General features: G+C 39.5%; 2 protein-coding genes across 6 annotated transcripts in view; both read left to right on the top strand.

The window, feature by feature from the left end:
• Positions 1-923: 923 nt before the first annotated feature.
• Positions 924-24,867, top strand: part of LOC117772422 (SR-related and CTD-associated factor 4-like) — a 41,187-nt gene continuing 17,243 nt past the window's right edge. The window contains exons 1-18 of one of the 4 annotated variants that reach the window (XR_004615771.1): positions 938-1,183; positions 2,698-2,781; positions 3,754-3,798; positions 3,929-4,090; positions 4,181-4,298; positions 4,421-4,554; positions 4,647-4,793; positions 4,890-4,963; positions 5,492-5,588; positions 5,712-5,795; positions 6,012-6,085; positions 6,335-6,516; positions 7,080-7,180; positions 7,266-7,379; positions 7,471-7,627; positions 7,720-7,814; positions 18,769-18,907; positions 19,097-19,564. Coding sequence is in view for 2 of the 4 variants with exons in the window: in XM_034603536.1 (XP_034459427.1) it covers positions 1,154-1,183; positions 2,698-2,781; positions 3,754-3,798; positions 3,929-4,090; positions 4,181-4,298; positions 4,421-4,554; positions 4,647-4,793; positions 4,890-4,963; positions 5,492-5,588; positions 5,712-5,795; positions 6,012-6,085; positions 6,335-6,516; positions 7,080-7,180; positions 7,266-7,379; positions 7,471-7,627; positions 7,720-7,814; positions 18,769-18,907; positions 19,097-19,500 (2,241 nt within the window). In the remaining 2 variants the exon portion in view is untranslated. Of the gene's footprint in view, positions 1,184-2,697; positions 2,782-3,753; positions 3,799-3,928; positions 4,091-4,180; positions 4,299-4,420; positions 4,555-4,646; positions 4,794-4,889; positions 4,964-5,491; positions 5,589-5,711; positions 5,796-6,011; positions 6,086-6,334; positions 6,517-7,079; positions 7,181-7,265; positions 7,380-7,470; positions 7,628-7,719; positions 8,099-16,910; positions 16,924-18,768; positions 18,908-19,096; positions 20,092-24,867 lie in introns of those variants that run through there. The other 3 variants (XM_034603537.1, XM_034603536.1, XR_004615772.1) reach the window with 3 other exon arrangements.
• Positions 21,005-24,867, top strand: part of tiam1b (TIAM Rac1 associated GEF 1b) — a 46,105-nt gene continuing 42,242 nt past the window's right edge. The window contains exon 1 of one of the 2 annotated variants that reach the window (XM_034603532.1): positions 21,005-21,163. The gene's annotated coding sequence lies outside the window, so the exon portion shown is untranslated. The remainder of the gene's footprint in view (positions 21,164-24,867) is intronic. The other variant, XM_034603533.1, reaches the window with a different exon arrangement.

Genomic DNA, 24,867 nt, shown 5'->3' with positions numbered 1-24,867 from the left:
AGAATTGTTTTGTGGAGGAAGAAAAAGTTGATCTTGAGTATTTCCGCAAGAATTAAGAAAAGTTCCTCCAGTTCTCACCTGAATGTGTGTTCATCGGACTCTAGCTGTTTCCCCTGCGGTCAGATGTGCTGACTGGGTTTGAGTGGATGAGGCAGTGAGTGAGATAACAACCAATGAAAACAAGGTTGTGCTCAGAGTGACCGTTAATGAGTGGGTCTGATGAGACACCTTATATTCTTATAGGATATTAGTATTGTCCTATAGTATAGTAGTATAGTCAAACAATATACTGTCACTATCTATTGTTTGTATGCGGGACATTGTGCACAGACCTTTTAATAAACAGTCTGTGGTGCAGGTTGAAGTTAGAAAACTTATCTACAATTAAGATGTTATAGTCACTGCTTTTCATAAATTAAAGAGAATTTTCTGTATTATTGTTCAAGTATGTGGTTTGTAAATGAGTTTGTCTGATTTACTGAACTGTTTTTATTTTTTTCATGCATAACCTTTTCACATTCCAGGGTATAGAAAACAACAATTCGTACGTGAAAACATCACTGGGATTATTTTATATGAAATGTCTGCCAATAGATTCCTTTCACCTGAACCTTTAAAGGGGAAAAGGTTTGTCTATTAATTAAATTATATTATAAACAAGTTAAATTTGTTAGGGCAGCAATGAGGAATTTACACGGATTATTCAACAATATATTCTCCACCATTGCTGCTGCTTGGAAATTGAATCGGGATTAAACTGTATTTTGAATATAAGAGTTTAATCCTGTGTTTTTAATTTCTGATATTTGAAATTTGACTGAAAAAAGTAAAGGTATATATATATATATATATATATTAATATTTGTATATACATTTTATAATAATACAGTAAATGATTACTAGGCAGCGCTGCGTCATGACGTCACAAGCAAACGCAACGGACGGCGTAGTGACGCACGGGGTGGAGCCCGCAGAAGCTAGCAGAAGCTATTAGCTTAGCAGGCTAGCTGCGCGGCCGCCTCGACGTCAGTTCTGAGCGTTTCCACGACGCCGCTTGTTTTGTCTCTAGCTTCGCGACTCGACACAGGTATGATCAGATAGAGGAACAGCACACGCACGTTCTTCAAGCTGGTTTACGACGAGACAAGCCACCATGGATGCAGTGAAGGCGTTCAACATGGAGGTAAAGTGTGTTCGTGCTGCAGCCCGCCCGCGTAGTGACGTCAAAATCGATGCTAAACGACATTCGTTGGTTTAGCTAATGTTGTATCAACGCGAACAAAATCTACATTTCAACTAAAACTGCTGAATTTGTTCATATTTGTCGACGTTGGCTCGGTTGACGTCGAGGTTTCGCTTTGAACGTAAACAAGGCTCGGTTGGATGTGTTAGCTTTAAGCTAACGTCGCCCGAACACACGCAAGGCCCGTGGTTTCCTAGCTTAACCGTTTAACGTACACAACCTTGAAAAGACAACACACACAGGACAACACCAGTGCGTGTGTAACGCTACACGCACACTCCTGTTGCGTCATGTGTTCTTCACGTGTGGTGCTGTTATTTTTTTTACACGTTAAAGTCGCGCTAACGTCCCATTAGCTAGTGTTTGTTTGTTTGGAGGAGTTTCGGGCGCAATCGTTCAAATAGCATGTGTTTGTGAATCATTGGTTATGTAAATGCTGGTTTGCACGTGAGGAAGCTGTCATCGCACCTTGCTGTGTTGTTGACTGCGTGTTTGTGTGTTTGTGTGTGTGTGTGTGTGTGTGTGGGGGGGGGGGGGTGTCGTGGAATTACTGGCATTTGACTACGTGCTAAGCTTATGGATCCAGATCCTAAATATACATTCAACAACAATGACCTTTCTTTTGTATTCTGCACATTCCTGTGAAACCTGAGTATTTCACATCAGATATCTCTTATATTCTCAGGTGTTAAACATAGATGGAAAGACAGATACTTAATTGATCCTGAGGGAAATCAGTTTTTAACATTTTCTCATATTAGTAAAATAATTGATAACTACAGCAATAATATCACAATGTTATTTATAACAGCAAAACGTGATCTGAAGTGAATACTTTGTGATAAAGCTCCCCACGGTGTAGACACATTTTATACACATTCATATTAGTCTGTTATGATGTTGTTTTTGATTATAATGCTATTGAGATAATGATTGATATTGTTTTATTGCCCAGCCTGACTTAGATCGTAGACACAGCAAATGTCCACTTTCCTCTTGTAGATTAAGATTATACAATATGACTGTGATAAATTCTTAATCTTTTCCAAGCTAATTAAAGAACAGAAATCCTTGTTGTATTGTCTGTACAGCTCACAACTCGAATTTCCTGTAAATATAATATTGTAAAACAAATATTGTTAGAAAGGGGACAGAATATTTCCCCATCAGAAGTAGTCTGTAGATTTGTAAATTGAAAATCAACATTTTAATCCAGGAAAACTCATGTTGAGGCTATTTGTTTTCTCCATTACACTTCATTTGCTTTTAATGAATGTTTTGTTATCTGCTAGTGGAAAAGGGGCTTTATCTTGCTGTACGTTAGTGGTGTCTATGCTGCCATTTTTCCCCTATAAAGCAGAACAGAGCATCTTTTCCTGTTTTATTTTACACTAGTATTAATTCCCTAAAAAGAGTGGATATGATTCTTTGTTTTTTCTTTTTAAACCCATCAGTTGTTCTCCATGATCGACTTGAAGCCCCCGATATCCCGAGCTAAAATGATGTCTGTAACAAAATCAGCCATCAAAGCTATCAAGGTAAAGTCAATGCTGCCATCAGGATTTTCATCATTTTAAGCAGTGGTTTATTCAAGTGGGTGCTCTCTAGACTTTTTGATTTTGTTGTTTTATAATTAAATATTTTACTCAGATCTTTATGACTTTTGACATAACCCACTGTGTGTTGCTAATACAGTAAAATACATTTTTTACTCATTTATCTAAAGCTTTCCTGTTGATAGTTAAGCTTTACCTCTACGAATACTACAAATATAAACTCTAATACTCACCATTATTGTGCGTATTGTTGCATGTGACAGTTTGTTCTTTGTACTGGGGGATAAGCTTATCTGTCAATAAGAAGCTCAGATGTGTGTTTGGATGTACTGAGCCTTGTATGTCTTGTCTTTTGTTAGAATTTGCTGCAGACAATTTGGTTTTTTATTTTTATAATGTGTCTCTGCTTTTCATTCAGCTTAACAGTATTGTGTAATTTCTGAAAGCTTTATGATAAAGAAACACTTGCATTGAGTTGTTTGGCTCATCGTCTTTGTGGCACTCAAGGTGGTGAATACACAGGTCAAATTAAGAAGTCTCAGTTTTTCTTACTTAAATGTATGAGTTTATTATTTCAAAGATCTGTTGGAACAGAAGGTTCTTGGAGCCGCACCAAAAAGCATATAGAACACTTGAAACATGGCAATATTACACAACATAATAGATTTTTTTTTATCAGTCCAGGCTATGGAGATATATTAGTCATGTAGAAATTCACATTAATGTGTTGACTGCCTTTCAAACTGATTTCTCTTTTGAGATGTAATATTTCCAGTGGCACCCTGAAACCGAACCAGACTGAGTAAATGTGGGGTTTCTGAAATATTTTGAAATTAAATATGACAGTTTAATCATGTGGTGCCGGACATGGTAATATTAATTTACTGATTAGAGAAGTCATGTAGTGAATTAGATAAACTGTTGTGACTGATAATGTTTTCTGTTTTTCTTTAGTTTTACAAACATGTTGTCCAGATTGTTGAGAAGTTCATCAAGAAGGTTGGTGCTATAGAGCTTCTTTCTTTCTTCACCTCATCAAACATTTGAATGCACTTGACAAATTCAGTTTGTGGTGAGACAATATGACTAAATCGAAATTGTTTTGTCATTTTCTGTTTGTTTCCACCAGTGCAAGCCCGACTTGAAAGTTCCCGGTCTATATGTGGTTGATTCCATTGTTCGACAGTCACGGCATCAGTTTGGGGTTGACAAGGATGTTTTTGCGGCCAGATTCTTGAAAAACTTCCAAGATACCTTCCAAAATCTTTACCGCTGCCCAGAGGATGATAAGGTACTGTTGATATTGTGGTTTTGGTATTTTATATAATTACTTTAGATGATGATGTCTAAAGAGTTTGTTTTTTATTATTCTATAAATTAGAGCAAAATTCTCCGTGTCCTGAACCTGTGGCAGAAGAACGGTGTGTTCGATATGGACATTATTCAGCCTCTGATGGATATGGCTAATGAAGCCATTGTAGCTCCTCCTGCACTGAAAGGTAGAGAAATTAATTTAATTCTCTTTGGGACAGATTGAGAGTTTTTAACAATACACCTGCGTTCCTACCTGAGAGTTAAGAAAAGTGATGTTTTAATTTCATTTTGTCTTGTATTTGAACAGTTTCCACTGACCCCCAACCAGAGATCCAGCCTCCTATCACTCTTGCCTCAGCTTTGACCGCTGTGCCCCAGCTACCCACTCCTGATGCCTTAGCTGCTGTGGCACAGCTGTTTCAGTCCCCCCACGGGCAGGAGGTAAGTAATAAATGATTTTTTTTCTCTTCCACCAGATCTACTATACATGTGTACAAATGTGTCACCAAAATGCTTTAAATTCTGAATTCTAGCTGCAGAGGATGCTCCAGAACTTCCAGCAGGCAGATAAGACCCTTGGGGCCGCCATAGCAAACAACGTACCAGACCCTGTCCAAATGCCTGTGGCCCAGCTCAACCCGTACAGTGCACACACAGAAAAGAAGAGCTCATTGGCTGAGGTAAATGCATCGCTCAGTGTCTCTACATAATTTGCTTTAGACATATTCCATTGAATTTCTTACTAATTTCACTGTGTACTCTGTATTATTCCTCAGAAACTCCTTGATCGTTTTGACTATGATGATGAACCTGAGGATATAACTCCCAAAGAACTGAGTTCCCAGTCCCAGTAAGTTTAATGACTTTTTAATGATTTTTTTCATCCCTTTTCTCACATTTATTTGCAGTATATGTATTTGTTAGCAATGACGACAAGACAGCTTAGTTTCTAGGCTGACACTTCAAAGCATGTTACACATATGTCACCAGTGCACCAGACGAATTAAAGAAAATATCTTGTTCACTTTTTGTTCCAGTCCGCTTGCACTGAAAATGTGTTTTATTTTATTGTTTGATATTCTACTGTTACTGTGTAGAATGATGGCCGGACACAAACATTTTGTGGTTAAGTTATGCCTGTTATGTAAAAATTGGTGTCAGAGAAAGCTCCAGTGAATCTGAACATATTTATTCCTTAGTTATCTTTGCCACTTCAAGGTTGTGGAAATTGTATCCGCAGATGTTATAAATGTTATTTAACTTAATTTAACTTTTTCTAAATATCTGCCATGATAACGGCTGACATTTCAAATTTTCGGTCATTGCCTTTGCTATTCATAATACCCACACTCATTGTTTGTGCATTTTCTCATGACAGATACACAACTGAAAAGGTGTTCAACCAGTTTCCTGGTCAGATGTCCAACACAGAGAATGCTTATCCACATATGATGGGACAGACCGATGGGATCGAGGTATCCAGTTATAACTACTTCATAAAACTACTATAACTCTCCAGTATAGCAGCTCTTTTCTTTAGCACCAGTATACTGTCTGCAGATAATGTTGAGTGATCAGTTTCCCTCTTTTATACGCAGCATGATGGAGGAATGAGTCATGGTGAATATCATATGTTGTCAGATGGATACCATTCCATAGACGAGGCTTATTCCCAATCAAGGGTAAATCTTCAAACACAATTTAGTTTCATTTGATTGAATGTCTCCTGGCATTTTCTTGTTCATACAACTGACAATGCCATGGCTCCCTTAATTAGCAGAGACATTTCTGTTATGTGATATTTGAATTTGAGACCCATGGTATGAACCTTTTGGAACTTGGAACCCGCCGCTTCATTATTTGGGAAAATAAACTTGTCATGTCATCATTGTCAATAGCGAAATTCAAGAGAAGACCCGAATATGAGGCGAGAGGGTAGACAGAGGGGCTTCGGCAGAAGATCTGGTTCCAGGTAGGAGGTTCAGTTTGATGTTTTCAGTTGCACTCTTGCTGGGGCATGTGTAATACTAACCAAATCCTAATACATTGGGCTAAGACATAATTTTATGATGCGCCTTTGGGTAAATTACATGTCAGAGATCATGTAGCATGTTGTGCAGGGCAGGCACTGACACACTCAGCTGCTTTCACGGACTTAGAGAGATAGCTTCTCTCTTTGGAATTGCAACATGGTGACATCCTGTTGAACTGTGTGTTTCAGATCCCCCAGGAGAAGAAGATCAAGATCTACGTCCCGCTCAAGAAGGTCAAGGCATAGACGCTCTCATTCTCGCTCCAGAGAACAGCGGGTGAGATCACGTTCTCAAGACAGGAATGAAAGAGAGAAGGACAGGGAGCGCAGGCAGAAAGGTCTTCCCACCATAAAAGGCCAGACACTAAGCGGTAAGTTCATTGCATATAAATTTCTTATTTTTAACTAAATTTCTGCGCGTCTGCCTGTAACAAACACAAATTGTATGTAACTTACACATGAAATTCACTTTTTGAGCTTTATTGAAAAATTATTTTCCAGATATAACTGCCAGAGCATTTGCATTGAAATTAAAAGTGCACGTTGGTGAGCAAGTTAATTAATAGTCAGGTACCCTTGTGTACATCACGTTTTGCATGAAATCGTGGTTTAATCAGTCCTCTTCATAATGGCAATTAACAGATTCCAACAAGTTTCTAATGCAAGCTATGGGTCCTAAGTTTATTTGAACACAACGAGACTTAAACAGTCTGAGATAGTCAACGCCAGGTGACGGTCTTCCTAAGTTATTCTTTTTATTTTGAAAATTCATCCTGGCCTGTTGGTCATTGTTCCTTGTAGAGCGGCAACAGACAGATAGAAACAAAGGAGATTTTGTTTTAAAAACACAGTAACTTTGTAAGACGTGCACTTGATTGGTCTCATCTTGTCAAGTAAAAATTAAAAACAGTTTTAAATTTGTCTTTGCTTATAGTTTGTAGCACCACACTTTGGGTTGGACAACTAGACAAGAAAACGCAGCAGTCTGACGTGATGTCCCTTTTGGAAGAGTTTGGTCAGATTGAGTCCATCAATGTAAGTTTAGATGATTCACATCAAGATAATTTAGGCCTCTATGATCTAAAGCTCATGTTCTCTTGTATAACTGTTTTTGCTCTAGATGATTCCCCCGAGAGGTTGTGCCTATATTGTTATGGTTCACAGACAAGATGCCAATACAGCTTTGAACAAGCTCAGTAAGGGGTCATACAAAGTCAATCAGAAACCAGTTAAGGTACATAGTCTCTTTCACATATCTTCTTTATCTCCACTATCTTCCATGTGTCGGTTCAGTATAATGTATTTTGATTGTCATTATTTCCTAGATTGCTTGGGCTTTGAACAAAGGTATAAAATCAGCACACAAAAAGTTCTGGGATGTGGAGCGGGGGGTTACCTACATTCCCTGGAGCAAGGCCAAAGTCGATGAGTTGGAGAGCTATCGAGAAGGGGGCATGCTGGACACAGAGACACTAAATCCAGGTAAATACTTAACTATTCTTTCAGTGTGGCCAAGATTCACCTGCTGCATCCAGTTTTCCTGATGTTGTCTTTTCAATTTCCTCTATGCATAGAGTGGACTAATGCCAAGGACCTCAATATGCCGGTGGCTGTAAATGGAGCATTGGAGAGTGTGCCAGCAGATGGAATGGTCACTGCTCACATTCAGGTACTGCTAATACTGTCTTTAAACACCTTCTTTTTATTATCACATGTGATGTTTTATTGGTTTGCTGCTTGTGGTGTTGGTCACTACTCTTCTTGTGGAGGACATAAGGAAAACAAATTGTTGCATATGAGTAGTAGAGCTTATCTGAAAAAAAGTCCTCTAATCTTTATAAAAACAGTTTCAATTTGAAGAAATGACCCATATGAATGATTAAATCTTTAAAATTAAAGTAGAAACTTTGTCATAGTACTAATGGAGTTTATCACTACAGACTGGCCCATTCAGTTAGAAATACTCTGAAAATCAAGGCGCACACAGTTCACCATTCAAACTCTTTCATCACGACCATGAGCACAGGAAATATACATTGTCCTGATTCGCTGAAAAGTGGGTTGTTCTGGGACACTTGGGAAATCTAGTTCCAGACAATAGTCAACAAATGAAATGGTGAATGAAATCACTTTCAGTTAACTGACCTTTGAAGCTAAGAAACTAGCGAAGAAAAAAATGGACGAGGATATTCTTGGTCAGGTTAAGAAGAATACTTGAGTGCAGTCAAAGAATAGAAATATACCTTTGCTCACAATGCCACGTATGACCATGTAAAGTTTGATATTGACTTGTTTAGTACAAACTACATCCACGCTTCTGATCTTAAGGCCAAGACAAAACTGTCCTTCGTGGTGACAGCTGATAAAATCTCCTAAAACAAGTTTTCTTGATGACCAGTATTTGGGTTTTGTTTGTAGGCTTGTAAGCTCCTTGTGTCCCAACTACACTAATGACCAGAGAAATCCTTTAAATGACACATGATCCTTGATATGGCTTGAAAAGCAGATTTATTATTTCAACCCTACAAAGAAACATGAATAAAAGTGCTAATAACTGTCATTCAATTCTCAAGATGATTATAATTACAATCATTTGGTGCTGAAAGAAACGTCTTCAGGAGCTAGTTTGTGAGCATTAAATTCTTCTCATTGTGTTATCTTGACTTTGCCTTGAACGCTGAGCTCGACTATAGTGAAACAAGGACAAGCAGCCTCTAATGGTTACATGCATAAGAGCTATGTGCCTCTAGAAAACCTCAGTTAGTGTGCAACAGATGTGGGATAGGATTTTATAGTGCTGAAAAGAACCTTTTATTAAAAAGAGCAATAAAGGTGTCGCCATTATGTCTTGAACAGGATTGGTTTCAGCGTCACCAAATAAACAGATAAATGTAATTTTTGTGATTTTTATCCACAATTCAGATAAGCTCCTCTGCTGATTGGAATTGAATTACAATGCTTATATTTTCCTCCTTTTTCTTTACAACACATTTGCATCTTCACTCACAAGTCTTGTATTGTGCGGTTTAACATATTCAAATAAAGTGGGTAATACGAAAACATCAATTACTGTGGTATGTGTAGAGGGAAGCTTTTTTTTTTTTTTTTTTTTTAACTCTTTCTCTGTTTTCAGTAACTGAGCTCAGTAACCCTGAAAGTCTGGGTTTGGCAAAAGTGTGTATGAAATGTTTTCACATCTAATTAGTAAAACCATTAACTAACATCTACCAGTAGTGGGCAACAAAACAAAAAAAAATGATAATAAAAATATCATCTTGGAATTTTTCATCAGTTTTGTTTAAAGTTTAGATTTTTTTTGTCTTCTAATGACCATGTGCTGAATAAATGGTCGATGCACTAGCTTAAATAAAACATGATGGAGCTCTACTGCGTGCAACCTACCAAACTTAGCAGGCCGGCCAAACCTCCACTGGAAGAACAGTTTCTTACACGTCATGAGGTCGACTGTAGGCTGCTGGTGGGACGTAAAGGTCAAATTGAAGAAGCGTGTCAAAGTGGGAGACAAGGTAAGCCGACAGCACCCGTGTGCTAAATGTGGCGTTAAAGCAGACAACTGTTATGAAAACTGGAGAAGAGAAACAATTTTTGACTATGCTAGGGTCATTGTTCATCAGAGGAAAAATGGTCAAATCACACCTACCACTTCTATAAAGCTTACTTAAAGAGGAGGATCAAATAATTTTTCTTTGTTTTAAACTCACTGTCCATACATGGTCATGCATACTGTAGTTTTCAGCGTAGCACTTGTGGATCTTGAATGTTTATCGTTGATTTAATAATTAAGAAAAAAACTCAGGTAGTCCTTTTTATTTTAATTTGTGGACTAGATTCAGAGCATTTGAACTTATAGCTGATTTATTTTCCAAATGAGTGTGTCCAAATGAGTGTGTCCAAATGAGTGTGTCCAAATGCCTGCACAGCTGGGTCATGTTTGCTCATTGAGCAGCATTGGGTCAAAGGTGCTTGAACTTGGAACTAATGTTTTATTTTGAATATTGCTGCTGCAACACTAAAGCAAAAATGAATAAGTTCATAGTTGTGCACATACATATTGCAACAGGCAACATTAGACTAGTTAACTGAACACTACATCTTCCTTTGTACCTCTGCCTGCGCAGATAAACATTAGCTTATTACAAAATTAATACTCTGTGTTTATGTTGTGCTTTTCAAGTCTTAATGACCAGTCAGATTAGTTTACCATAGGTTTTGATACTTGGATAGTATCGATATGTCTTCAGTTAATTTGCTGTCCAAATCAGTTGAGCATTGAAGGCGGCCAACTGACACTTGTTGCTCAAACTATTTTTGACATGAAACACCCACACCTATTGTTTTCTGCTGTTGTCTACATGCTACCTCACACCACTGACATATGGGCACATGGACCTGTCAGGACATGTCGTTTTCCTTTTTCCAACATCAATGCGCATGAACTTTCAAAGAAAGCTTCAACTTTATCACATTTACTGCATGGATCTGCAAATCTCAGCTACAGCTCTTTCTCTGGCTCCTCTTTCTGTACATGTGTCAAATAATGTGATTTGGTCCATGTGCGTTGCGCTAAAGGTTTCACGTTCGGTTATCTTCAAGAGCAGCTGAAAGGAAGAAAGAAATTATCATGAAGTAAAATTTGTCAAGAAAGACACATTGCTAAACATCGCCAGATGAACATGCTGAGGAATTGTAGTGTTCAATGTCTGTTTAACGCACAGGGTTGACAGAGCTTTAGTCACTTTTTTTTAACCTCAAGTTCTCTGTAGCTCACAAAAATAACGTGATATAATTTCCTATAGTCCATATTTTCAACTCAGAATTAATCTGAATGCTCCATTTACATGTTAGAATATTCACCTGGCCCGATACTGTGGTTCAGTTTGAGTAGTTGCTTCACCTGAGTTTGCAGAACTGAGCTTTAATGTCTTTGATACCAAAGCTCAGTTGTTCACCACAAGGCCAAGTGACTGAAGTGACATAATATCCTCCATTGCCTTATCTCATGCCAAACGTTACTCCTGGCATCTCGGCCATAATACTCTTGTACTGTTTGAGGAATAGTGAGTCTGATGTCAAAGCCCATTTGTAAGAGCTTGGCTTCATTGGAGGGTCTGATTATTTAAATCCACTTCTCGCATGTACTTGATCCATGATATCTGTATTCCAGGGTATATGTTTGGTAGTGTGTATATATAACCAGCCAGTGTGCACAATGCACATCTTTCATGTGCAGGTGATTCGGGATACTAAAGTAAAGTGGATAGAACAACAAAAATGTAATGGCAGCCCTTTTTCATTCATAAACTCCTTGAATGACAAAATAAAAAAACAAAGGTGAAACCTCAGGGAATGCAGATATGGCCCGAGTGCAATTTACACAGCGACCATATTTCAAAATGTCAGCCAAGTGTTCAAATGGCCTCACGTTTCACTTTTAGCATTTTGTTCATTTGAATCCTTACACTTTTAAAATATAAAGGAAATTAAAAAACATTTGTAAATGTTAGTAAAGAGGAAGTAGGAAGTAAACTGCAAGAAAAATGTCAAACAATTGTAATGTTCAGCAACAAACTATTAAGCACTATTTCAAATGTAACTTAAAGGGACCCAAAATGTGTTCTGAATGCCCTTGTCTGTATTCCTGTACTTATGTACTAGCATATTAATATCTCTCACATGGCATCTTTAGGTTCCCTCTCCCTTTGTATGAGTACTATAAACTAAAAACATTTAGGATGCAAAATAATGCAGATGGTTATTACAGCTAGTGCAGTAAGAACGGTATAAATTTGACTCACTTGGACTATTGCCTATTGTACATTCAAAAAACATCACATAGGGTATTTAGTATACTAAATAACATTTTACATTAAATAGAAATCAATCTCTCAGAGCTAGTTTGTTCACTTTCAGCCAAAACATTTAAACCACCTGCCTAATGTTGTGTTGGACCTCCTTGTGCAACCCAAACAGCTCTGACGCGTTGTGGCATGGACTTCACAAGACTGTGGAAGATGTCCTCTGGTATCTGGCACCAAGACATTAGCATCAGATCCTTCAGGTCTTGTAAGTTGCGAGGTGGGTCCTCTATTGATGGGGGTTGTTCTTTCTGTGCATTCCACATATGCTCAACTGGTGTGAGATCAACGGAACTTAAAGGCCAAGTGAACACCTTGAGCTCTTTGTAATGTTCCTCACACTAAACCTGAAGAATTGTGCGGTGCAGCGGGGTGCAGGACAGGAAGTGGTGTACTTGGTCTGAAACAATGTTTAAGTAGGTGGTATGGGTCAGTTAACCTCCACATGAATGTCAGGACCTGAGGTTTCCCAGCAGAACATTCGCTTGAACCATCACAATGTCTACACCGGTTTGCCTTCTTCCAATGGTGCAGCCAGATGCCATCTCTTCCCCCAGGTAAACGATGCATGTGCACCAGGCCATCCATGTTATGTAAACTAGGATTTATCAGACTAGGCCACTGTCTTCCATTGCTCAATGATCCAGTTTTGATGCTCACGTGCCTATTGAAGGTGTAAATGGTAGTGGACAGGGGTCTGCATTGGAACTCTGGGATGAGCACTGCGAGTCTATGCAGCCCCACAGCAGTACTTACTGGGCAAGCAAAGAACCTTGGGCGTCCATGACCCTGTCGCTGGTTCAACAGTCTGCAGACCTTGTACCACTTTGTAGGCACTGCTGGGTTACCTACACCCAAAGGACGTGCTGTTTTTGTGATGCTTTGACCCAGTCACACGACCAGCCCAATTTGGCCTTCATCAGAGATGCTCAGATCCTTACACTAAAACTGAGTGACAAACGTAAGACACCCCTCACAGCTGCCATTGTAAGGAGATTATTCACTTCACCTCTCAGTGGTTTTAACATTATGGCTGATCCATTTTTTATCAAATATAATTAATAAATTAACATGAAAATTACATTAATGAGGTTTCTACCTGGCAGCTTCATAAATTTAGATGAAAATTTCTCTCAACCCATGTTTTTAGGAGGTTAAAAGGGCTTTTATCTTCAAAAAGTTGAAATATTTTCTTAATGTTTAAATTGACATAATTGATATAAACAAAAAACTATTCTAATCAATTACTATGTCACAGTAATTACACTTTACATTGTCTTTTGGGTTTAAGTTTTCACAAAGGTTTTGCATTTTTACTAATCTTTGTGCTTAAAATAGAAATATAGAATCTAAATGTGCACAAGACGGGAGAGAATAAGGATTTTTTGTCTTCATTACATTTTAAAACATTTTTACATGCATGAAAAATATTCATATTCCGGATGTTGTAGACGTCACAGGTCTGATTCTTAATCCTCTGGAGCCTCCTTACATGTGCTGATAAGGTTCAGGTTTGCTCATTATCATGAATTAAAATGTCAAATCTGAGCAGTCTTCTCCTTTCAGTCATTTTCCTGTGAAAAGACATTTCAAGGAAAGAGAGGAATTCTTCAGTAACATCACACAATACAACAGTGGTCTTTATCCCAGTCTGGAGAACGTCAAACTCACATGAGTCCTCACAAAGGTGAGTGTTATAGAAATCATCTTTGGATATTGGGATTTCTGCTCTTGGATGATACTGTGGAATGGCTGAAAGGTAACGAAAGGCCCAATCATAATGATAAAGACCTTTTGAATTTTCACATGTCACTTTCTTCACTCAATATCAAGGCCGTGTTATCGTAGAGCTGCTTCATTACTGTCTTCTCACATGTTTTACAAGTAGCAGGTATATATAAAGAGCAAAGGCATTATATTGAAGAGTGATACCCATCAGGCTCCTGATCAGAGACTCTGCCCTGCTGGTTGCCTCACAGGGTTTTACTCTGGAATAAACCTGCAGAAAAAATGAAGCTGCTGTAATCCTGCATTTTCTGCTGATGGAATAAAACAGCAGGCTCAGGGCAGCACACTATAATGCTTCACCGAGCGCTGACCACAGCGAGACTGTTTGAGTTATGAAGTGAGAAGTTTTCACTTTAATTCTTAAACAGCATGAAAGGTCATTCCAATAGAAAATATGACAGGTGCTCTGGTATTGACCTCAGGCTGGAGTTAGTTAAATGATTCGCTATAATCTCACTGCCAGGTAATGACTTCAAATAATTTTGTGCAGCTTTTTGTTTTTATTTTGCTGTAGGTTAACAATTTTGTAAAATGGCAAACTGGCATCGGCAACTTTTGAAGAAATAAGCCAATACCTAAGAGAGAAAAACTGCACCCCCTCCCTCTGAGCCTGCTTTCTTCATGAGGTAGAGGCACAGAGAGTGACACAACTTAAAGGTTCAGCGTGTAGAATTTGGTGACATCTAGTGGTGAAGTTGCATGTTGCAGCTGAATACCCCTCACCTCACCCTCCCCTTCCAAACATGAAAGAACCTGTGGTAGACTTCAGTTGAAAACTCAAAAGGTGTTTAGTTTGTCCAGTCTGGGCTACTGTAAAAAACATGGTGGCCTCCATAGGGAGGACCCGCTCCTGATGTAAATATAAAGTATTTAAATATAAAGGGCTCATTCTAGAATAAAGAAAACACCAATAGATCCCTTTCACCTAAGTCTTACTCACTGGATCTTTAAAGCCAATAGGTGTAGGATTTGAAAAGGTCCAGCTTTGACGCCCCCTAATGGCAGTTTTAGAATTGACATTGTATATGAACTTATTACACCATTATCTTGGACTGATGAGGCATTTCAGCAAAGGTAGGCAAATTATCAATTTGGAAACTGGGGCCCTGTTCAGCCTTGAGAGATCTGATGACAAGTGGACAACGTTCAGTTTGTTCACATGTGGCATTAAAATGTGTCCTGAGTGTGATCTCACCTTCCCGCTCTGTAGAGATATACGTCACTTCTATTTGTGCAGATCAAATTGTGTTTTGTTTTACCTAGTCTGTGTTTACATGTGTGTTTCCGTGTGTCTGTGGCCCCGTACACACCTGGTGTTAACATGTGGTTTTTGTGATCACACCTGTACGTAGAGCTGTCCACTTGTGATAAGAACACACCCCGATCACGCCAGACCACATTCGGAGGGGGTCTGGGCCACGTGTCCACATTCTTTTAGCTGTGTGAACCTGACATTCAGTTTTACTTTGAACCTATGCTGATTTGTTTGTGGCCCCCTGACTCCTTTCTCTCTCATGCCGACACACAGATACACACAAACAGTGTCATCGGACACATCTGTAAACTCACACTGGTTGAAAACACAAATGACATATGTGTTCATTTGCATGTAGAGCGGGGAAGTGAGATCCGATCACAAGTGGTCACAGGAGACACGTTGATGAGATCGCTCAGGACGGATGATGATGCCAGAGGTGCACAGGGCCTCAGGGTCTGTGTGACCGACACATGGAGCCTAGGAGTAGTAATGGAATGCCGCCTAGTATAAACTGAGGATGCATATGGTTGCGTTCATACCTGTAGTTCCAGCTGTCCACTTGTGATCTGATCACACAGGATGGATGTCAATACCAGCTGTGAACAGGGTTTGGGTGATTCAGGATTACTACGTTTTTGAGTATGAAAAATAGATCAGGTTCTGAGATCCACAACAGTGGTTCTTTAATCTACTTTAGTTGTATTGACAAAGGGAAACCTTTTTTCAGGCACTCAACTTGAGCTGTCAAACCTGGTTGATTTACTGACCTGAACTTAGCACTGGTTTATTGAGGAATTACCAAAATTCAGAATCTTGTGAAGATTCATGCCTTTATTTATACCTTTACATGCACTTCGGTCACTTGATGTTTCTAGAAAGATAAAAGTCACAGTGTTTAGTCTTTTCACACATTTTGTGATGTGAACAAATTACTACAATGTTGGTAATTTACTTTTGAATCCCTTAGTAATGTTCCTGATTTACTTACCTCTTCCATTTGCAGTGTAGAATAATTTGTGTATTTTGCACATGTATTGTATTTCAGGCAGTAGACATAGATGCCCTCTGGGTGCAGAAATATTTCTGAATGGCTCATTACAGATCCTTGGACAATTCTAGCTGTCAAATATTATACTAATAATATTAATACTATCAAATACTATAAGATATTCTAAATGTAGCTATTTGGTTTAAGGCGTAAACAGTAATTAATGCAACACAATTATGAATAGAATTAGCTTTTTTCTATCTGAGGGGTGATTTAGTTTGACAATGCAGACATGAGACAAACCTGTTGTCGCTGCTCTTTTTTTTTTTCAACTCATGAATCATCTGGGATGTTTTTGTGTGTTTGTCCTCGTGCTGCAGGAGGTCGGTTACATTATGAAAGGAAACTGTTTCATTCATTATCTGTAACGAGATTCGTAGGTGAACTTGCTTTGTAGCCAGTGTTTCTTCAGCTTTGGCATCAAGGAGTGAGAATCAAGGGAGAAGCATCTGGCACCTCGCAGCATCTGGTAGGCTGTGAGTTTCTACTTGATATGCTCAGTGACTGTGAGAAGCAATCATACACACAAGTAGAGAGATGTAATTTGTGTTAGTTATAGATTTAGAGTTGCAGGTTGAATGAATAATGACGAAATTATGTCTGAAAATAAATGAAATTAGCACTTTGGATTAAATGAAAGCATCAGAGGTCTTAACATACATCTGTAAATTATATGTCCATCACTAATTATATCTTATCAAATTGAATTACTCAAGATTGCAGTTGCAGTTATGTAGCATATGTTTCTTGTTTTATTTTAACAGTATAACAGTACATAAAGAAAGCAGAAACAAGTTTGATATGGTTTTACTGTGACTTCATTACTAACTTTAGTTCTTAAGTCATTTAATAATAACTATTCTAAACTTTATTTGCCAAACTGATAATTTGTCATTAGATTTTATGAGGTAGTAACAATACACATTCTATGTATATCTATAAACCATTGTTATATATTAAACTGATTATTATTAACAAAGTCACTGTCAGATGTGTATTAACCTTGTGATGTCTGATATAAAATAATTAGAATCATCTCAGTTTAGAGGTGTCACACTGATGCTTTATGCTTTTGATTGTTGCATTCAAGGCAGTATTTGTAGTTTGTATTTATGTTATTGATAAATGGAAGTATTGGTAGCCTGTAGATTCTCGCTTGTAAACTCAAGTGGCAGTTTATGAGAGTAAAGTGCTTGACCTTCGTCACAGAGACACAACTTCTGTCAGTTTATAGGTCAGCAGATTATCTCTAATCATGTGCATGAGTTTCTATATAAGTTAGTGGTAGTTTTATTGCAGTGTGTCTATTACTGTGTGTGTGTGTTGCACATGTTTGTGTGTATTACATGACCATGGGGATTGTGAAGGAACTTAACACTTTCCTGTCCAGGTCACGACCTTGACCTTAAAACAAAGCTCTCATGTTGTCTCAGTCAAATCCTAGTGGTTTATGATTCTAGGGACAAGAAATGTAAATCAACATATTGATTATTTGGGAGTATTGTAGGAAATAAATGCATAGCTCAGCATTGTCAGAGCAGTGATTTGCACCCTTGGAATTTAGGTTTAATAATTTACATCAAAAGTCTGTTCTCTTCAGCAGTTTCCCCTCCATAAAGGAAAACTTCCTCCTCTTATAGTGGCTGTTAACTGTTTGTTGTTGCTACTATACACAGTGTTTAAAGTGCTTTGAGGCTATAATAGTGTTTGTTGCAGTGACGTTCACAATACATACCTAAAGCATGTTACAACACAACTGTAACTGCAAGCCGCTGTTGGTCAGTGGCGGTCACACACTTTGTTTTACTCATTTACACACAGCAGTAAACTGTGAGGAGTGTGTGTGTGGGTGTGATTTCCAGGAAGGAAAAACATTTTGAGCCTGTTGTGATGTTGGTTCAAACCCTGCAGTAGTCTGTGTGTGCAAGGGGTAAGTAAGAAAGCAGTGATGACTTGAATGCAATGGTGCCGTTAAGAATCTAAAATGGATATTTCCTGTTTTAATACAGATTTACCTCAACATGGAGCTCGTTCATTCCAAATTAAATATATAGGATTCAACATGTCCTGCATATAGTACAGTTCATGGCCAGTAAAGGTTCCTATTGTTCTGATTCAGACTGGGCAATAGTTTTTAATTCATAGTTACTGTAATTAATGTATGGGTATATATATGTTGGTCCTTTGGACTGATGCAGTATCCGTTAATCACTCTGTATTCTGGTTAATTCTTATGGGATTGAGTCCATCCTCTCATTTATGTCACAATGTTCATCACGGGGGGGGGGATCCTGTTTTTCCTGTGGTCTGACTTAAGATGGTTGCAGATTCTATATAAATAATAAAACATTTTCTGTTCTTGTTACGAGTTTGTCTCCATTTTTATCCGTGCACTTCCTCAACCTTGTTCTTGTTTTTCTTTTTGTGTGAATGTAATCTGATTTATTATCTCTGTATAATAATGAACAGTAATTCTGTCCTGGGGAAACATTAACATTTTGTGTTAAAGTGTTAAAAATGTAGCTGCATCGTGCTGTGCAGCCAGAAGATGTTTATACAGTTTCTTCTTTTTCGTTCACCGCTTCAAGGCGACTTCCTTGCTCGCTTTATTTTAATGTTAACTGGGATGCCATTGTGTTTCTGTGTCTTTCAGGCGCCTGCGGTTCAACAGGTAGCACCCATCCGAAGTCCACCTGCTTTTCCTGCCCCCATCATGCTGTCCCCTACAGGCATGCCTCCAGGAGGAGCCCCATTCATCCCCACTGAATATGACCATAAAAACCTGGCACCAGGTAAGACATTTAGAAGAAAAAACTAGATTCATCTAAACGGAATATGTGAAAACTGTCATGTTTAATAAAATGTCTCTTTGGACTATAATCTTGTCTTAATGTTATTTCTTTACAATGTCCTCTCTGGTCTGTCAGAATACTTGATTTCCCACTGGGGATTAGAAAACCTTATCGTTTCCCTTCTTCCAGCAGGAAGTGTAAAACCTCTGGAGGACTCCACCATAGAATCAAAAAAAGACAAAGGCCCTCCGTCAGATGCAGGCAGCGACCATCAGCTGGGCTCGCCCGGGGCCCCAGTGATGAACCTGCCCGGCCCAGCAGTCATGCAGGGTCCCAGGCCGGGCATGCCGCCTCTGCAGCCTCCTCCCGGCATGCCCCCGTTCCTCTCGCCTCCAAACCTGCCGCACATGCCCCCGCAGATGATGTTCCCACCCGAGCGGTTCAGAATGCCCATGCCCTTCGCTCCTCGTGGGCCTCCTTTCCTCCGACATCCCTCTATGGGACCAGAGGGCATGGACAACCGGGAAGGAGGGCACTTCAGGAACGGGAGGCCAGGATTCGGGTGCCCACCTTTCCACAGAGGGAGGTGGTAGAGGTGGGGCTCGGACCTGCGGGGAGAGGACGCTGACAGATTCTAGGACATGTGGTTCAACTGATGTGAAAACTTTATTTTACACCACCAGAACCTTTTTTGTAGCTAAAAACAAACCACGAAAAACAAAGACTGGGTGTTCTGAATGTAGTCGCCGCTCCTCTGAGTTCAACAGAGAAGAGACTTTGCTGTAAATACTGTACGTGCTTGTAGCTGTTGAATATCCTTTTTGTATATTTGAAGTTGTGTAGTTAAAATCCGTAATAATGATAGTTTGAAGTTAAAAAAAACAAAACAAGCCAATCTGTATTTTTGAGCTTATTCCCTCACCTGAGTTTTTGTGTACGGAAGAAGATTATGAAAATCTATAATTCACACCTTTTTTGGTAATTTGTTTTTAGTAAAAAAAACAAAATAATGCTTTGTACACACTGATATTTAATTCTTCACCAGAAATGTCTGATTTCATTTGAAGCAGGGAATTTCATGTCCTGCCAGTAGAGGGAGGAGTAATGCCTGTTACCATGGCAAACCTCTGTTGTACATTAAAATCACATGAAGTGAATATTAAAAAAGAGGGACTACCATTTGATCGGCTGTGTCAGTTTTTGTTGATGAATGTGATATTATTAATATCTGTGAGAAACACTGAGTTTGTGAAATATCGTGCATGAGGTTTCTATCAGTTTTATAACGATAGAACAATATCAGTGATAATCAAAATATGATTTTCATCAATAGCAATATAACAACCCTCACTCAATTTGAATTTAGTCGAAATTAAATTGTCTTTAAACTTATAAATAGTAATAATGTAACATTTATTGTGACAATTATCGATATTTTCATATTAAATTTTCTTACCACATCACCCAGCCTTACTCAGTAAACAGTTTTCAGACACTTACAGAAATACTCATTTCAAAAATCACCTGTTTCATAATAAGCATGCCCATGCTTAGTCATGGTTTAGTCATGGGCTATTGATAATGATTAAAGCTGCTTTGATCATGATCCTATTTTGTTTTTGATGAAATGATTTTATGTGTGCAGGAGATCGGATAATGGGACACACAAATAGACTGAATCAATAATAATAATAACCAAGGGTCCAGGTAAAATACAAATTATATAGTATAAAATAAACAATTACATATAATAATAATGATGATGATGATTATAATAATGAGGATGATGATGATAATAATAATAATTAATAATAATTCTAAAAATATTAATTTCTCTGTTTACTCACATAATGATAACAATAACAAAAATAATAATGTATCTGTTTTTGCTCACGTAATAATAATAATAATAATAATAACCTGTTTATTATTCAGACTAAGGGTCCAGATGAAATACAAATTATATAGTATACATAAACTTTACTAATAATAATAATAATAATCATCATCATCTTCTCACTGTTCTCCTCGGAGCTGAGCAGCTGATTGGCTCACACAAAGAATAAGTGACATTCTCGTGATCCAGTCGCGCGCCGTCTCCAGGGCCAGCGGACTCCGCCCCTGCGCGCGCGGTGGAAACAACACGCATGGTCCGTGGACGAGGCAGCGGCGGGGTCTCACGCGCACACACACACGGACGGTCAGCGTGTGGAACATGACGGGGACGCAGCCGGGACTCGCGAGCGGCGGTGACAGGTACGTTTGGAGCAGCGGAGGGACACCGGGGAGCTCGCATGTCCGATCCCGCCTCTGCGTGGTCCTAGCGCCGCCGGGACGCATGAGCGCGTCACTCAATCATACAAGTTTGATCCGAGGAGACGGACGCGGCTGCACCGAGGCGACGTGTCGGTGGACGAGGCCGAGGAACTGCGCCTTTGTGCAGCCGGTGTCCGCCATCAGAATCCGCTCGGTGATGCGGTGGTTGAAAAACATGTCATGCAGCTGGATGACGCGTGCACATGCAGCAGCGGGGGGTTACCGTGCATGTCCACACATTCTAATAGCCCTGCACTTGTATGCCGCATCCTGCACAATGTTGCAGCTGCAGGATGTTGGATTTACATGCACATGAAAATCCCCCCCGCCTCCAGCGAGGAGTCCCTGCCCGGATCCCAGAGGTGTGTGTGCACACGTCTGCCTGGTCATCTCCTCCCGTAGCCTCCTCGGTGCGGTACATTGTTGCGTGGAGCACGGGCTCGTCGCATGTCTCCGTGCGGACGCTGTATTTACACCTCGGTGACCGGATCGTGTGCAGGTGACTCATCTGAAAGGCGAGAGCTCGTGTTGTGCAGCTGCTTTAACTCAAATGACCTCGAGGTGTCAAGTTTGTTGCAGCGTCACTGCTGCTGCTGAACCAAGTGTTGTCCTCCTGTCACGCAGAAGCCACTGGTGATGGTGCTCATCCTGAGCTGAAGGCTGCAGAGGTGACTTTCCACTGCTGGTACTGTGCAGGTTACGATTGGTTTTCTAATGGTATATCTTTATTTATAAGTAAGCATTTTTAATGGGCTGGGTCAGTCACTTTTGCTGACTAATATTTTCCTATAGGCAGCATTTGCTCTAATTGTTTTTTTCTGCAATGTGTCCTTCCAAGTGACACATGTAGATTTCAATGCTTGGAGGCAAAGGGTGCAGCTTCCTCTCAGGCAGCAGCTGGTGTTTGTGGTTTGTCCAGTTTGACCTGTCTGCTCCACAAACAATCCATTAGATATATGTCTGCATTTACCTTAAGGTGGTTTGGACACCAGAGAAAAGATATGTGATAAATAACATCCTAACTGTCAAGGTGAGATACTCCTTTATTGGTCCCAGTACAGGGAACATGTTACAGCAGCAAATGGGATAGTAAGCAGTAATAAGTAATAAGGAGGATATACATATTAACACCTGTAAAAAGATAACAGTACTATATACAATGCAAAAATAATCTATTGTTAGTATTGATTTGTTTTGACATTTCATAGACAGAAAATTGGTCTTGCACTATTAAATAAAGTAAGAGTTAGAATATAAATGAACTAAAAAAGGTTCGTAGTGATTAAAGCTGCAGTGAAATGTGACCGACCAATGACTTATAAAGTGATATGATCCTCATGTATCTTTTGAGTTCAACCATCCCCAGCCTCATTTTTTATCAATCTGCAGATATGTGTATAAACAAGCCTTCAAACCGCAGCGTTTTCTTTACTTCACAGATGTTTGAGGACTCTTAAGTTGATACGACCGGCGCCAGAGAGAAAATTAAACATTAGTGTAGATGATGCTCTTATAGTTCAGTGCATGTTTTGTATGTTGTTGTCATTTTCAAAACTTTATTCAGATTTGTTCTGGTGGAACCTTTGCAGCAACGCAGTCTCATCTTGCGTCAACGAATTCTGGTGCCAAGTCCAATTCGTAGCATCAAATACCCACTGTTTGTCTCAATTGATACCTCCAGCAATTGTTTTGCCAAAATATATTTGACACTTACAGATGCTTTAATCCTTTTTTTAAGTTCAAACTTGTTGAATGGGACAGTTGTAGCAGTGGATGATGGCTGTGAATCACTCTGTGGAGGACTTGCAGGGTTGCAGAGGTGATGACCTTCTGCAGCAGCCTGAGTGAATCGTCCACGGGAAGAAGACATCCGGCAGAATGTCCTCGGTGTTCAGTGATGTGTCCTCAGGGTGGAAACCTGAGCCCACCTGTGTGACGTGCCTGCACAGGGACCTCACCCTCTGTGTGTGCGTGTCTGTCTTCGTCAAGTTGTAACTGGTCTTCTTGCCCCCCCCCAGCCCCTGGCTTGCGTCCACACTCTTTAAACTCTGCATCAGAGACCTCCGATGTCAGACCAACTTGAGGCAGCGTATCCACTGTTGTAGCAACACATGAAAGAATGTCCACACATTCATATGGTAATTTGTTGGCTTTTTGCACAGACCACGACTTTGTTCCTCATGCGCGTACCGAAGTGCACGACCAAACACAGATGATTTCTTGAAATGCGCATAATTTTACCCCGGTAAGTGCTCTTTGTGAATTATTCATCTCCATCCTACTTGCACATAACTCTCCATTCATTTGCAAAGCGGTGCAAAGTAAATACTGAAGACAGTCTAGTGTTTTGCTTGAATAGCAAACGGAGCTCAGTGTGATGGCACCAACACAGGCCATTCATACCAACACAAACTCCCCATTAACTACTGTATCACTCGGAGTGTAAATTGTTAATGCCAAAATGACTTGTGTGTTTTTGCACGATGTTTGACTTCTTCTATCTCCTGTTAGATTAGAGTGAAATCACTTGTATCCCAGTGTTGGTTTACATAGTCGTGTGTGAGAGAACAAGTCGGCAAATATGAAGAGGTGGGTTGTTGTGGAAATATTTAGCAGAGAAGTTGGAGCACAACCAGAAAGCAGGAAACCGGTGAGAGTTTTGAACTGAGCTGAAGCCTCTTGATTCGCTATGAAAATACCATCTTAATGTGCCATTATTCTGCCCATTAGGCTTTTAATAATGAAATGACCACATCTATCTCTATATACTCCTCCACTGTCCAGTTAGATCCAACTGGCCAAGTTGTTTAAATATTTGAACAAACTCTGGGCTTGAGTGGTGTTCGAGTTTCTTGAAACTGAATTGAAGCTCTGGTCAGAGACATGAGTTCCAAATTTTGAGTTATTTTTTTCATTAAATCCTAGAAATTAATTTTAACCTCTCAATACTTTAGTGTTGATACAATCACCTGATCAATGGGTCAGCTGACCAGGAGAGAAATCATTGAAGTCATTGACTAAGTGTCAACGATTTGCTGTTTCTAGCCTCTAACATGGATTTGCTCCCCCCCCCTTGCTTTATATCCTGTGAAAAAACAGTATATTTTAGGGTGTTAGGCTGTTGCTCTGACATCCCCCCCCTCCTCTCGGGGGGTGAAATGCACGTTTCACTGAGTTAAGGTGCATTGATCGATTTGGCCAGTCGTACACCTTCCACTTTCCCCCCCCCCGTTGAAGCCCTTTGTTGTGTTGGCTGGGTTTTCTGAGTCATTGTCTTGCTGCGTGATTAAGTTCCTCCCATTTGGTCTGAAATTGGCTGAGAAAACGTTTCTGTAGACTTTTAATTTCTCGCTGCTGATACCATCGTGCATCCATAAATATTAGTGATTCCTTGCGAAACCCAAGCTCCCCCTCCACCATGCTTCGGAGATTAGCTTGTATGTGTTGGATCATGAGCAGATCCTTTTGCTCATCAGTTTGTGGAGGTTAAACTTGTTCTCATCAATTCTTAAAACCTTGTTCCAGAGCTTTTGTGGCTCATGTCTGTTACGTTTTACTTTGCACATTTGAATTCAGATCCTTCCTGCTGATGAGTGGTTTGCATCTTGTGATATGGATGTTTTTCTGCCATAAAGTTTTCCATA

The sequence above is a fragment of the Hippoglossus hippoglossus genome, chromosome 13, assembly GCF_009819705.1.
Source record: "Hippoglossus hippoglossus isolate fHipHip1 chromosome 13, fHipHip1.pri, whole genome shotgun sequence".
Classification (NCBI taxonomy): domain Eukaryota; kingdom Metazoa; phylum Chordata; class Actinopteri; order Pleuronectiformes; family Pleuronectidae; genus Hippoglossus; species Hippoglossus hippoglossus.
This window is presented reverse-complemented; position numbering and strand designations above follow the sequence as displayed.